This window comes from Protobothrops mucrosquamatus, unplaced genomic scaffold (genome assembly GCF_001527695.2).
Source record: "Protobothrops mucrosquamatus isolate PMUCROS unplaced genomic scaffold, P.Mucros_1.0 scaffold3954, whole genome shotgun sequence".
NCBI lineage: Eukaryota > Metazoa > Chordata > Lepidosauria > Squamata > Viperidae > Protobothrops > Protobothrops mucrosquamatus.
This window is the reverse complement of record NW_015389895.1, coordinates 30,690-45,219: the sequence shown is the minus strand read 5'-3', so window position 1 is coordinate 45,219 and position 14,530 is coordinate 30,690. Positions and strand designations below refer to the sequence as shown.

The following is a 14,530-nucleotide window of genomic DNA, read 5'->3' as shown; positions in this document are numbered from 1 at the left end:
TCCCACTCCTAACCCACCGAGACGCCGCAGCATGATACCGTGGTCTACAGTATCAAAAGCCGCTGAGAGGTCCAAAAGAACAAGGACAGAGGAGTAACCTCTGTCCCGGGCCCTCCAGAGATCGTTAACCAACGCGACCAATGCCGTTTCCGTGCTGTGTCCCGGCCTGAAGCCCGACTGGTATGGGTCTAGATAGATACCTTAATGCAGGCCTTCCATATAAAAGTCAGGTGCTATCTGTGGGATGATGAGGCATATTTGCCTCCATCCATTCTGTAATGTTGTCTGATCCTAAAGGTAAATAGTAATCTAGTCCTTGAAGCAATTTAATAGAATAACAAGAGTTGGAAGGGACCTTGGAGGTCTTCTAGTCCAACTCCCTGCTCAAGCAGGAGACCCTAAACCAAGGGTAGGCAACCTTGGCTCTTTTATGACTCGTGGACTGGCTCAGGAATTCTGGGAGTTGAATTCCACGGGTCATAAAAGAGCCAAGGTTGCCTACCCTTGCCCTATACCAGTGATGGCGAACCTTTTAGAGACCGAGTGCCCAAACTGCAACCCCAAACCCATTTATGCATTGTCGGGTGCCGGGTGGGTGTGGCCCATTGGCTGGGCGTGGCCCATTGGATGGGTATGGCTGCAGTGGTAACGGCAGACTGGGTGGGACTAAAAAGTTCAATCAATCAATTCCAACTTTCCAAGATCTTTATTTTTTTCAGCGAGAAGTTGAAATTGACTCATTGATTGACCCTTTTTTTTTTTGCACACGGCGGCGGAGGCCTAAAGCGAAAAGGTTTTATAAAACCCAGCTGAAGGCCTAGGACTGGGGCGATGGCACGCGTGCCCACAGAGAGGGCTCTGAGTGCCGCCTCTGGCACCCGTGCCATAGGTTCGCCACCACTGCCCTAAACCATTCCAGACAAGTGACTGTCCAGTCTCTTCTTAAAAGCCTCCGATGTTGGAGCATTCACAACTTCTGGAGGCAAGGAGTTCCCCTGGTTAATTGTTCTGTTAGGAAATTCCTCCTTAGTTCCAAATTGCTTTTCTTCTTGATTAGTTTCCATCTGTTACTTGTCCTGCCTTCAGGTGTTTTGGAGAACAGGTTGACCCCATGTCTGCATGTAGTAATGGGATTAAAGTTAACTCGATTAGGGTCAGCCTAAAAGCAAATTGTTCCCTCTTTTCCCCCACCAGTTACCTGCCAGTCACCACAGAGAACATTGAGGTGAAGGAAGAAAATGCAACTGTGGTGGACTTTTCCTTGCATCCCACCGTCACAGGGTTGACTTCCAGCCCTACCACCAAAGAAGCTCTGGTAACTGCCAACAACTCTCTTGCGGATGCAGCAACCACCACTGCCGTCAACAGATCAACCGCTGCTCGCCAGGTGATCCAGCCGGATGATTTTCGCCATCACCACTTCCCTGATATGGGTATCTTTCTGAGGAAATACGCCACTGAGTACCCCAACATTACCCGACTCTACTCGGTAGGCAAGTCCGTGGAACAAAGGGAGTTGTATGCGATGGAGATATCAGATAACCCAGGCATTCACGAAGCAGGTAATCTCCCATTATATATTTTTGTTGCATGATCTAGATCCGGGCTTTTCAATCTTTTCACCCATTGTGCCACTTTTAGGATATGGCAACATCCGAGGACCACCAGTCGCCTAGCAAGGTGTCAAAAACTTGATGCCCCCCCCCCCAAAAAAAGGAAAAAAGTGATGAAGTACAGGTAGTCCTCGACTTACAGCAGTTCGCTTAGTGACTGTTCAAAGTTACAATGGCCCTGAAAAAAGTGCCCCCCAAGCCACAGCCGAGCAAGACACCTGCCTGCCCGCCCGGTGGCGCTCTTCCTCCTGTCTGAGGTTTCTATTATTGTGAGCATTTCTGTTGAGGATTGGCGGTGGGGTGGGGGGTGTTTGGTTTTTATTCCCCCCCCCCCATCTGCTGGGTGGTTGCAGCAGGTTTTGGTCACTTCACATGACCCTGGGACACTGTGACCGTCATAAATATGAATCGGTTGCCAAGCATCTGAATGTAAATCACAAGACCCTGGAGAGGCTGCAACATTCCAGCTGATCGGCACTTCTTCAAGGCTCAGCAGAAGTGCCAGGATCAGTGCCGAGCTCCAGCTGGATCCTGGCGCTGATCCTGGCGCTTCCACTGAGCCCTGATAGCCCCGAAGAAGCACCGATCAGCTGGAAAGCGGCACTGATCCTGGGGCTTCCACTGAGCCCTGACAGCCCTGCAGCTCCAGCCGTCTCTCGCTCAGGCTTGTGCGGTGCTACCACCAGTTCAGCTCATTCCCCTTCCCCACTACTTCTCTAGGATGTTTGCGTACCACCTGCCAGGTGCCAATGTACCACAGGTGGTACCCGTACCATTGGTTGAAATGCCCTGATCTAGATCAGGAGTCCCCAACCCCTGGTCCGTGGACCAGTGCCAGGCCGCAGCATGCCAGCAACCGGTCTGCACAAAAAAAGCAAAGCCCCATCCACGGGATGCAAGCAGCACACAAAACCACACATTCTCCAGTCTGCGGAAAAACCTTTCTCCATGGAACCGGTCCCTCATGCCCAAAAGGTTGGGGACCTCTGATCTAGATTCTAGTATTTTGAAAAATGGGAAAATATTTCTCCCTAGTTTTATGAATTTTGAATAGGTTCTGTTAACTTGAGTTACCGTTTTTTAAAGGTCGAAAGATCAATGTCCTGTAATCTTTCCTCTTAAACGAGTTGGTCCAATTTTAATTATTTTTTTTAATATATTTGCTCTGAAATAGCCATTTTTAATTGCGGTGATCAGGGGCAACTACATGCAATAATTATTGTATGGTGATACCATTGTAGAATATTACGATTTTGGCAGTTTTAATTCTGCTCCTGTAATTAGCAGGTGGAGAGGAATTTTTCAGAGTTCTTCGTTGCATATTTTTGTTTTTACTACATTACATTTTTAATATGTTTTTCTACCAAGTTAATTTTGTAAGTGGGATAGGAGAGTAACANCAACTACATGCAATAATTATTGTATGGTGATACCATTGTAGAATATTACGATTTTGGCAGTTTTAATTCTGCTCCTGTAATTAGCAGGTGGAGAGGAATTTTTCAGAGTTCTTCGTTGCATATTTTTGTTTTTACTACATTACATTTTTAATATGTTTTTCTACCAAGTTAATTTTGTAAGTGGGATAGGAGAGTAACAACATTTGAAATGTTTCTTTTGCAAACCTGAGGAAGAACTTCCTGAAGTAACAAAATGTCTAAATGCTGATAAGTTTAAAATAATCATTTTTAAGGCCAGGTTAATTGAATTTTAGCTTGAATCTTTAGTTTAAATCTTGACATTTTGTCAATAATTTCAAATGTAGTTTTTACTAAAGAGTCTTGTTTAGGCCAAATGAGTTTTTACTTCCTAAGTTTATGTTCATTGTAAGTTCATTATAGACCATTTGTTTGGACCTAAATAAAGCAAAAAAGCAATTTTTATTATTTTTGTTAATTGCAAAATATTACAGTTCCAAAGCATTACAGTAGATATGTATGTATTTATAAGGTACTTATTTATAAATCTGAATGTTGTCTAATTGTCTTGTATAGCTTGTGGCATGAGCAGAGCTTGGATTCATTGGTGGATGGCAGATGGTGTTTTTCAGTTCATGTTTAGAAACTAAACAGGGAGAGAGAGAACTGAAATCTCCCTCCCCCCCTCCCTCCCTGTATGTTCATGTTGGCATGTGTGCTTTGATCTACCTCAGCTTCTACATGTGATCATATATAGCACCATGTCAAACACAAGGCCCGGGGGCCAGATGCGGCCCGCGAAGTGGTTGCATGTGGCCCACAAAGCCATCCTGGAAACAGTGAGGGAACGGCCCCTGCTGCCTTGGCCCTGGCCCAGGCCGGCCGGGAGCCAATGTACAATGTTGTGGTGGCCATCTATGCTGAAACACATTCAGTCTTAGCTCCACAAGGCCGTCTGGAAACAGCCAGGAACCAGCCTCTGCCACGTCGGCCCCACCCCCTGGGTGCATGCTGGGGAGGGATCACCCTTTGTGAGGAATGAAGAAATGGACCATGCCTTGGCGCTTGCCCCGGTCCCACCCCCTTCTGCCAGAGACCCCCAGATCTGTCCCACTCCTGCCCAGGCCCCCATAGGCACCCTTGACGCGAACGATGTAGAGCTGGCCATGCCCACCCAGTAGGCCACACCCACTCCATCCACGCCCACCCAGTAGGCCCCCCCCAAGAGCAACCGCAGTGCTGATGCGGCCCTCAATGAAATTGAGTTTGACACCCCTGATATATAGACAGACTGCTAAATGCATCGGCTAAACTGCGCGTCTCTGTTCCCCATCCAGGTGAACCGGAATTCAAGTATATTGCCAACATGCATGGCAACGAAGTAGTGGGAAGGGAACTGCTCCTCAATCTCATAGAGTATCTCTGCAAGAACTATGGAACGGATCCCGAAGTGACTGACCTGATCCAAAATGTTCGGATACATATCATGCCGTCCATGAACCCCGATGGCTATGAAAAATCTGTGGAAGGTAGTCTTGCGTGCCAACTTTTTTCTGACACGTCTAGTAAAAGGCGTTGGGCAAGGAAGGGTGGCGGTTTCATAAGGCACACCGCTCCAGCTTTTTCTCACATGTGACTCAACTTTAACTGTAATGTATGTAACGAGGCCTCTCTCTTTTCTGTGTTTTAGCCCAGAATTTCTTCTTTGCCTTGACTCAGTCTCTGTTCCTGTTTCCTAACTTTTCTCTATTATACTTCATTTATCTCATATTACAGAAGTAAGGACTTTCTCGAGCTTAGCTTGACACTGTGTGGTCATTTTCATGTATTTTTTGCCAGCAACGGTGCCGTTGATCTTTTCTGAGACTTTCTCTTTTACTTCCTGGCTTCTAGTGTTCGGACTCTGATCCTGGTGATACCAGACCTCATAGTCTTATATGTCAAAACCTGCACTTTAAATTGCATGTGAAGGTCTGTCAGGAGTCAGTGCAGGGCCACTAAGACAAATCTAATAGCTTGCCAGTGATGGATGCCGGTTAACTTTTGGGCTGTTGCATTCTGGATCAAATGCAATTTTCAAGTGCATTTAGTGCTGTGCCATGTAAAGCACACTGCAGTAGTTTAAGGAAGTGGTGATTATAGAGAGTCTGTGGGTACCAGGCATTTTACATTAAGCAATATACTATCCTGTTTTCATGGTTTAACTTAGCAAAGCACTAGAGAAAGGAAATGAAAGTTTACATCAGCCCAGCCCACCCAGGCGGGCATGGAAGGTATATTGTGGACCCCGTCAGCTAAAGAATTTCAATTGGCAGGGTCCAGAAAGAAGATCTTCTCTGCTGTTGCCCCCACCCTGTGGAACAGCCTTTTCCCCAAGAAGAGGCAGGCCCCCACTTTCCTGGCCTTCCAAAAAGGCATAAAAGCATGGCTTTATGGCCTTGCTTGGGGTTCACAGGGAAGCATGGAGATGTGGGACTGATTAACGCCCGGAGGGCCCTCCCTCTGCCTTTTAATTAACTTTTTAATTTGAATGTTAATTACTTTTGCCTCTTTTAATTTTTATATACATTTTGTTTTATGTTTTCACACCTTAGAATAGAATAACAGAGTTGGAAGGGACCTTATAGTTCATCTAGTCCAACCCCCTGCCCAAACAGAAGTCCCTACACCAGGGATAGGCAATCTTTTATGACTCGTGGACTTCAGCTCCCAGAATTCCCGAGCCAGCCATGCTGAGGAGAAAGGGAGAGGTTTCCAAGCTGCGCCATGCTGGCTCAGGAATTCTGGGAGTTGAAGTCCACAAGTCATGAAGGGGGCCATAGTTCCCCCATGCTGGCTGAGGAATTCTGGGAGTTGAAGTCCACAAGCCATGAAGGGGGCCATAGTTCCCCCATGCTGGCTGAGGAATTCTGGGAGTTGAAGTCCACGAGTCATAATAGAGCCAAGGTTGCCTACCCCTGCCCTATACCATTTGACAGATGGTAGTCTTTATTTGTACACTGCCCAGAGTCCCTGTGTGAAGGAGATGGGCATTTTCAAAATTTGATAAATAAGATTTTATCAGGAATTTAAATAGCTGAATGGAAGTCGTCTTTAAATTTTAGTTCGCTGATTGACTTCTAAGGAGTAACCTTGAATGCAGCCCTATAACAATGGAGGATTGGTTATAAGCAATAAATTAAAAAAAAGAGTTGGCAGGTATAATCTTACTTATTAAATCTATAATAGCTACCCATCTCATGAATTTGATTCTGCAGTGTAAAATAACATCTTAAAATAGCCATAAAAACAGGAAACATGTATATAACTTGGGACAATGTTGAAAAACTCAGACATAATAGACCGGGGGTTTTCCAACTTGGCCCTTTTATGACTTGTGGACTTCAACTCCCAGAATTCCTCAGTCAGTGTGCCTAGCTGAGGAATTCTGGGAGTTGAAGTCCACAAGTCATCAAAGGGCCCAGTTGGAAGACCCCTGTCTTAAAGCATCCTGGCTGAGGAATTCTGGGAGTTGAAGTCCACAAGTCATCAAAGGGCCAAGTTGGAAGACCCCTGTCTTAAAGCATCCTGGCTGAGGAATTCTGGGAGTTGAAGTCCACAAGTCATCAAAGGGCCAAGTTGGAAGACCCCTGTAATAGACCCATCTCTGAGGGGTCCTTGGTGCTCTCTGAGCTTGCTGATCTGACACATAGACACAGTAGACAGACATTAACAACATTTATAGATTATACAAGAGACAATCCATCAGCCCAAAAGAGAAAAAGACTCCAGCACCTCTCCACCAGTAACCAGCACTCAGATCAGCATAGATAGATTAACTCCAAGATCACCTTCAGACCTTCAATCAAGAAACTGCCAAACAGTAAACAGCCCAACCAGAGAATCCCTAAGACTGCCCCCACCCACCCAGACAGGCAAGACACCAGAATATGTAAAGTGACAGCAAACAGCACTCCTTACTACCACTGATGATGTTACCTAGTTGGGTAATGGAAGACCAGTTGTCGGCCGTGACCAGGGGGGCGTTTTATCAGGTTCGCCTGATTTACCAGTTGCGCCCTTTTCTGGACCGGGACGCTTTACGCACAGTCACTCAAGCCCTCGTCACCTCCCGCCTGGACTACTGTAATGCTCTATACATGGGGCTCCCCATGAGGAGCATACGGAGGCTTCAGCTGGTCCAGAATGCGGCCGCGCAGGCGGTGTTGGGAGCGACGCGTCGCTCCCATGTAACGCCGCTGCTGCGCGAGCTGCACTGGTTGCCAGTGGCCTTCCGGGTGCGCTTTAAGGTGTTAGTTACCACCTTTAAAGCGCTCCATGGCATCGGACCTGGNTCAGCAAGCGGGTCTGACCTAGGGTGAATTTTAAATAGGGACAATTTTAAGGATTTTATCAAGACACAGCGACAAATATTTGGTTTTTAATTGGCTTTTAGAGGGGAAATGTTTTATATTGTTTTAACATGCTGTGAGCCGCCCTGAGTCCCATGGGGAGAAGGGCGGCATATAAGTTGTGATAAATAAATAAATAAAAATGAAACGTCTGCAAGAAAACAAGCAAGCTCAGAGAGCACCAAGGACCCCTCATGTCAACCCTGAGCTACAAATATTCTCCTTCATTGGGACCCATCTCTGTTCTCGAGGGATCCAAGGCCTGTTGGGGACACCATGTCTTAAGATGTCTCTGGATGGCCAGTTGGATCAGACCAAATTTTGCCTCAGGGCTCCTGATGTGCCACAGCAGAAAAGGCTGCCTCCCATCGCGTGGCACTCCTGAGCAGAGGAGACCCACACAATGCTCTTCCTGCCTGGCCTGATGGGAATCCTGCGTGATTCACGCAGTTTATACGCAGGAGCAAATAAATAGCAGGGTTAGAAAAATGGGTTAGTGTCCAAGGGTGCTTTTCCAAAAGGCAACTGGATTTTCTTGGTTCTTTTCCTTGAAAATGTTTTGCATAATAATAATAATAATAATAATAATAATAATAATAATAATAATAATAATAATAATAATAATAATAATAAAAATAGTAATAGTAATAGTAATAGAAGAAGAATAAAGTTGGAAGGGACCTTGGAGGTCATCTAGTCCAACCCCCTGGTCAGGCAGGAAACCCTATACCAAGGGTAGGCAACCTTGGCTCTTTTATGATTGGTGGACTTCAACTCCCAGAATTCCTGAGCCAGCATGGGGGAAACTATGGCTCCTTTATGACTTGTGGACTTCAACTCCCAGAATTCCTGAGCCAGCACGGCTCAGCTTGGAAATTTCTCCCTTCCCCCTCAGCATGGGAATTCTGGGAGTTGAAGTCCATGAGTCATAAAAGAGCCAAGGTTGCCAACCCCTGCCCTATACCATTTCGGACAAATGGCTGTCCAGCCTCTTCTTAAAAACTTCAAGTGTTGGAGCATTCATAGCTTCTGGAGGCAAGGAGTTCCGCTGGCTAATTGTTCTAATTATCAGGAAGTTTCTCCTTAGTTCTAGGTTGCTTCTCTCCTGGGTTAGTTTCCTGGGTTAGTTGCTTCTTGTCCTGCCTTCAGGCGCTTTGGAGAATAGCTTGACTCCCTCTGAGAGATTGGAAGGCTGCTATCATGTCCCCCTCATCTTTCTCAACCAAGAAGCTTCTTCAGTTCTTCTCCTCCTCCTCCTTCTTCTCCTTCCTCTTCCTCTTCCTCTTCCTCTTCTTCTCTGAAGAAGCTTTTTGGATGAGAATCAAAATGTTTTTCAAGGGAAAAAAACCCCCAGAAAATCCAGTTGCCTTTTGGAAAAGAAACTGAAGAAGCTTCTTGGGTGAGAAGCGAAACATGTTCAAGGAAAAAAAACAACACAAGAAAGTCTAATTGCTTTTTGAACAGCACCTTTGGGACAACCATGACCTGGATGATTAAGAATCTCCATAGAAAAGAAGGCTTAGTATTTATTAGTATTGTTGTTGTCATGTCCGAGCCATCGGGACCCCATGGACAACGTTCCTCCAGGCCTTCCTGTCCTCTACCATCTTCTGGAGTCCCTTTAAGCTCCTGCCTCCTGCTTCAGTGACTCCATCCAGCCACCTCATTCTCTGTCGTCCCCTTCTTCTCTTGCCCTCCATCTTTCCCAGCATCAGGCTCTTCTCCAGGGAGTCCTTCCTTCTCCTTAGGTGGCCAACGTACTTGAGTTTCAACTTCAGGATCTGGCCTTCTAAGAAGCAGTCAGGGTTGATCTCCTCTAGGACTGACCGGTTGGATCGCCTTGCAGTCCAGGGGACTCACAGGAGTCTTCTCTCTTATTAGTGTAAGAGCCATGAAATAGGGGCTGTGAAAAAATGAAAACAATGAAAGTCGAGCTTCATTCATGAAAGAAAGACCGAATTTGGCAAGTCTGTATTTATTTAGCAAGCCACAACTTGGTGTGTGAACGGTAGCTTGTTTGGCTACACCTTGAATTCTTTCTAAAGAAGGATTTTTTTCCCCAAACAATGTTGGATTAGTATGAATGTTTACAATGGCTTGGGGCCAAGGTATATGGCAATAACAGCTGCCTCATGAGCAACCATGTGTGGTTTTCCATACAGTTAGGTAGATCTCTACAAGCAGAACTTTTTAAAGTTTTTGAGATGAATAAAGTGTTTGGGCGCAGTTTTCATTTCTAACTTGATGGTTATACAATCTCTTAAGACTTGATAAAGGAGAATTACAGGGGGAAAAAAATGTCTCTTGCTTTGCCCTTTTGGAGGGCAAATTCCGTGTGCAGAAAAGGATAAATATTGATAATGGCCGAAAAGCACAGATGGTTCAACCAAGCTCTGTTCTGTTTCTCAGGAGACGTGTCGGGGATTTTTGGAAGAAACAACAGCAACAACTACGATCTGAACCGGAACTTCCCAGATCAGTTTGTCCAAATTGCCGACCCCCTGCAGCCGGAGACCATAGCTGTTATGAACTGGCTGAAGACCTACCCCTTTGTGCTCTCCGCCAATTTACACGGAGGTAAGAGGAATGCAGACCGGCTGGTCTGGAAATGTACAGCACTTTTATTCTAGACCAGTGTTTCTCAACCTTGACAATTTTAAGGCATGTGGATTTCAACTACCCAGAATTCCACAGCCAGCATTGCTGGCTGTGGAATTCTGGGAGTTGAAGTCCACATGCCTTAAAATTGTCAAGGTTGAGAAACACTGTAGACACAGTTGAGCCCAAGGCCTCACTGCACGAAAACTTAACCAATGCATGGAAAGGGTTTTCATTATATACTTTTATCTGAGAATAGTTTACAGGTTAGGATTTCTGGCCAAGATCATCCAAAAGAGAGCCTGTACATTAAAAAAAAGGAATTTGTATTCAGCACATGTGTTCTTATTAGGGTGACTTTGAAAATGATTAGAGTTGCATTGAAAAGAATGCCGTGTGAATTACTCGCTTGATTTGTTTGTCCAACTTATTCTTAAATTTATATACCCCTCCCCCTTGCTGTCCGAAGTGACTTTGGGCGGCTTAAAAATGTAATCAGATTAAATTGTCTTAAATTTGTTAAAACAGTTTTGTCTTTTCCCCCCAGATTTCTGGAAGCTTGGAAAAAAACAAAAAGACATGCCTGTTTTAATAAGTAGCCCATAGGTCAGTGATGGCAGACTTTTTAGAGACCGAGTACCCAAACTGCAACCCAAAACCCACTTACGCATCGTCGAGTGCCGGGTGGGTGTGGCCAATTGGGTGGGTGTGGCCAATTGGGTGGGCGTGGCTGCAGTGGTAACAGTAGACTGGCTGGGACTAAAAAGTTCAATAAATCAATTCCAACTTTGCAAGATCTTTTTTTTTCCCACGAGAAGTTGAAATTGACTGATTGAACCTTTTTTCTTTTTTTTTTTGCACACGACGGCAGAGGCCTAAAGCGAAAAGGTTTTATAAAACCCATCTGAAGGCCTAGGACTGGGGCGACGGCGCACGTGCCCACAGAGAGGGCTCTGAGTGCCGCCTCTGGCACCCGTGCCATAGGTTCGCCACCACTGCCATAGGTGTTGTGCTTGCATGGGGTCCAAAGAACTTCAGAATCACTTTTTAAAGTATGCACAACCCTGGTTTTGTTGTGTTGCTCTTCTGAAAGGTCTAGTTTCCCCTTTGGTTGGAGGGGGGCTTGATGAGTACATTTCCTCTGTCCTGGCTCTTGATTTTTAAGAACAAGTAGCACGCAGGTGCTCCCTTGCCGCATCTTGTTGCATTCCCCTTGGTGGATTCTACTCATTGTTATCTTTATTTACCTGGATTAGTTTTGTGGCTAGTTGCGAAATCTAGGCAAATAGTAGTATTCTTGACTGTGAAGGTGAAACAACAGCCTTTTATGTTACGATTAATTTACTTGGAGTGATAAAATCCTGAAAGCTATTTTTCCCCCCCTTTGCAGGATCTCTGGTGGTTAACTACCCCTTTGATGACGATCGGCTAGGAGTTGCCACCTATAGTAAATCCCCTGATGATGCTGTTTTTCAGCAGCTAGCTCTTACCTATGCTAAGGTAACAATTATTGGAAGGTGTCTCCAGTGGATCCTGGAACCTCTGAGATCCACTAGCTTACATATCATACATGCTTATATATTGTGATGTGTGGATTGTGATTCCTGGGGGGTGGGGTTGTTACAAGGAACTTAAGTTACATTTTTTTAAAGCTGTCAGGCTTGCACAGACAAAGAGCAATTATATAGCTCATGGTATGTATAAAGCATCCACAGTAAGGTACATACAAGAATTAAAAGACAATTCAACTAAAATTTAGCAGTACATAATGGCACAATAGTGCAATGGCGTTACCATTGGACTATTGTTAGTTGTAAGTTGTTAGAAAAGCCTTCTGGAAGATATCTTTGTTTTAAATTTCTACCCGTTTGAGATTATTATTTATTATTAAATTTATTTGCCGCCCTTCTCACCCCAAGGTGACTCTGGGAAAGATTCTGTTGGATAACAGAGTAGCAAAAGTGACCCATTTTAGCCATATAAATTGGGCATATATGATATTTACTATGGTGGGGATTATAGTAATATTGTATATTTATTATGCCCTTTGCTGCTTTTTGTTTTTTGTTTATATTCATTACTAGGAGCCTTTGCTAATTACTGCAATGTGTAAAATAATATTAATAGACTCGAGAATGTGATGAAAAGTGTGTCTTTCGTAAATGATATGTTTATTTTTCCCCAGCCCTAATTGCAAAGAAATCGTTTGTTTTATTCAGTGTGGGGTTGGAGAGTTTCACACAAATTCGTTAAATCTTTACGGAGTTCACAGTATCACAAAGTTTAAGGACTCCTGCACTAAATCATAATGGAATATGCTTGTGTGACATGATATGTCAACTTAGCCAAGGTTCATAGCAGTGAACAACTTTTTTTCAGTTTGACTTTTGTGGAGGCCATATGCCCCCCCAAAAAGAGAGAGAGAGAGTAAAGAAGTAGGTATGGCTAGCGCCTTAAATAGATTTAAATTAATTCAATTCAAATTACATTGGATCAGTTAAATACAGTTTCTCTTGTCACTTCAAAGAAAAAATAAGAATTTTCTGGCAATTTCTGAGAGGATTGTGCCGATAACATTTTGTGAGTCTGCACGTGGCCTTGTGGAATAAATTTTACTCCTCTGGTTTATGACTTAATGTCATTCTGAAACCGGCCGCTTTAATTATTTTATAAATCCAGAAATGATAGTGTACTGTAAAGAGGAGTGTAAATCCAACAACTGACCAGGGGACCCTAGAAGATTTAATGCAAAATGTTTGGAAGGCACTAAAGTTCCAAAAAATGGAATTGTTAATTGCACATATAAGAGTGTAACAAGAGGACCTGCTCAAAGTATCTGGAGAGAAATAGTAGAACAATGTGATCCGAATAAACTCAAGTCAGCACTTTCAATAGTTGTGGGCGACATTATTTTTAGTTTTGCTTATTTCAGCAAAAAAAAAAAAAAAATGCAGGTCCTTGTTATCTTGATTGTAGTTCCTACTAGGTTTTCTTCTGTTACATTTGCATCAAAGAGACTGGTACCCTGGATTAACGTTGGGATAAATAGGTAGTGATTTTTTTTTACATATTTTGATTTTCCAGTACCATCCACAGGAATAAAAATGTAGTTTAGAGTTGATTGTATACACACTACTTACTTGTACCCTGCTTAGAGTGGAAGCTGAAAAGTGATATTAAAAAAATCCATAGTGGTGTAAGACTTGAGGTTTTTCCAATCTGAATTTAAGAATGTATAAACTTATCCGTGTCTCTTTGGGGTCAAGGTGAACTGCTGGTGACGTCATGTCCCATGTTGTTTTCCATGAGTGCCTGACCTTTTTCATCTGGCATGTTTCAACAACTAGCTGAAAAAAGACCTAGGATTTCCTGTTGTCCCCCTTCCAAGTGCTAAACAGGTTCATCCTGCTTAGCTTCATAAAGTCACATGAGATCACGAGGAACTTCACCTCCCTGTGATCTGTTATATCAGGCATGGATTAAACGAAAACTCTTTTCACAAAAAGTTTCTCTGCGATTTCAAGCGTAACATAAGAATCAACGGCCTGAACTCGAATTCATATTCTGCTCTTTCAGGAGAACGCGCAAATGTTCCAGGGCCACCCGTGCGACAACCTATATCCTGATGAATATTTTCCTCGTGGCATCACTAACGGAGCGAATTGGTATAACGTTCCAGGTAAAGCATTAAATGCTGGAGACGTTTGTGTGTGTGGGGGGGGGGCGGGCGACAACACCTGTGGGCCTTTTGTGTGAAAATAAGATCCTAAATCCCCCCTTCAGGTTGTTCTGGGTTTCTCAAAATGAGAACTTTTCCTTGTAAGCCAGCCACGATGTTTTCTAGGACTGTGAAAAACATTTTTTTTTTTAAAAAAGCCTTATTTTAACATCAAAACAATTTTGACTTTGGGATTGAGAGTTTTGAACTTGGAACACTTTATTTCAACGGTTTGGCCCACCACAAATGTCGTTTGCTTGTTATGCGGGAATGAAATCCTGGTTTACACGATGTACCAATTACAAGTCAGTGTTTAATGAGGAAACTGCGCAATGTTCCAACTGCGTTCCCCTGAGTTCCATTTAAAAAAATAAATAAATACTGCCTCCTACTGCTAAGCACGGGTGTTTAAGAAAACAGTTCTGTACTCCAGTTGGCATTTTAGTGGGTTTTTTTAGTCCTTTTTCTATTTAAAGTTTGCTCTTACTTCACATGACTTTTATTCGTTTCTATTTATATAAAAGAAGCAGTGCTTTTTTTAAAGCAATATGTATAGTTGAAAATGATTCTGCTTAATAATAATAATAATAATACCAATTTATTTATTTATTTATTTATTAATTGCATTTATATCCCGCCCTTCTCCTTACGGACTCAGGGCGGCTGACAATTGAATAAAATACTAACATATATACATATACTTAATTAAAATTTGATTAAAACGAAATATTTAAATATGTCCAATTTAAAAGTAATTAAAACCCCCTTTAAAATCCCTCAGGCCAGTCCCGC

At 43.5% G+C, this 14,530-nt stretch overlaps 1 protein-coding gene across 1 annotated transcript in view; it reads left to right on the top strand.

The window, feature by feature from the left end:
- The window catches only part of CPD (carboxypeptidase D), a gene marked incomplete at its 5' end in the record, with an annotated part of 38,380 nt that overhangs the window by 2,741 nt on the left and 21,109 nt on the right, over positions 1–14,530 (top strand). Inside the window, 5 exons of the mRNA XM_015827798.1 lie at positions 1,195–1,562; positions 4,369–4,560; positions 9,832–9,999; positions 11,411–11,520; positions 13,597–13,699. Of these exons, the coding sequence (XP_015683284.1) occupies positions 1,195–1,562; positions 4,369–4,560; positions 9,832–9,999; positions 11,411–11,520; positions 13,597–13,699 (941 nt within the window). The remainder of the gene's footprint in view (positions 1–1,194; positions 1,563–4,368; positions 4,561–9,831; positions 10,000–11,410; positions 11,521–13,596; positions 13,700–14,530) is intronic.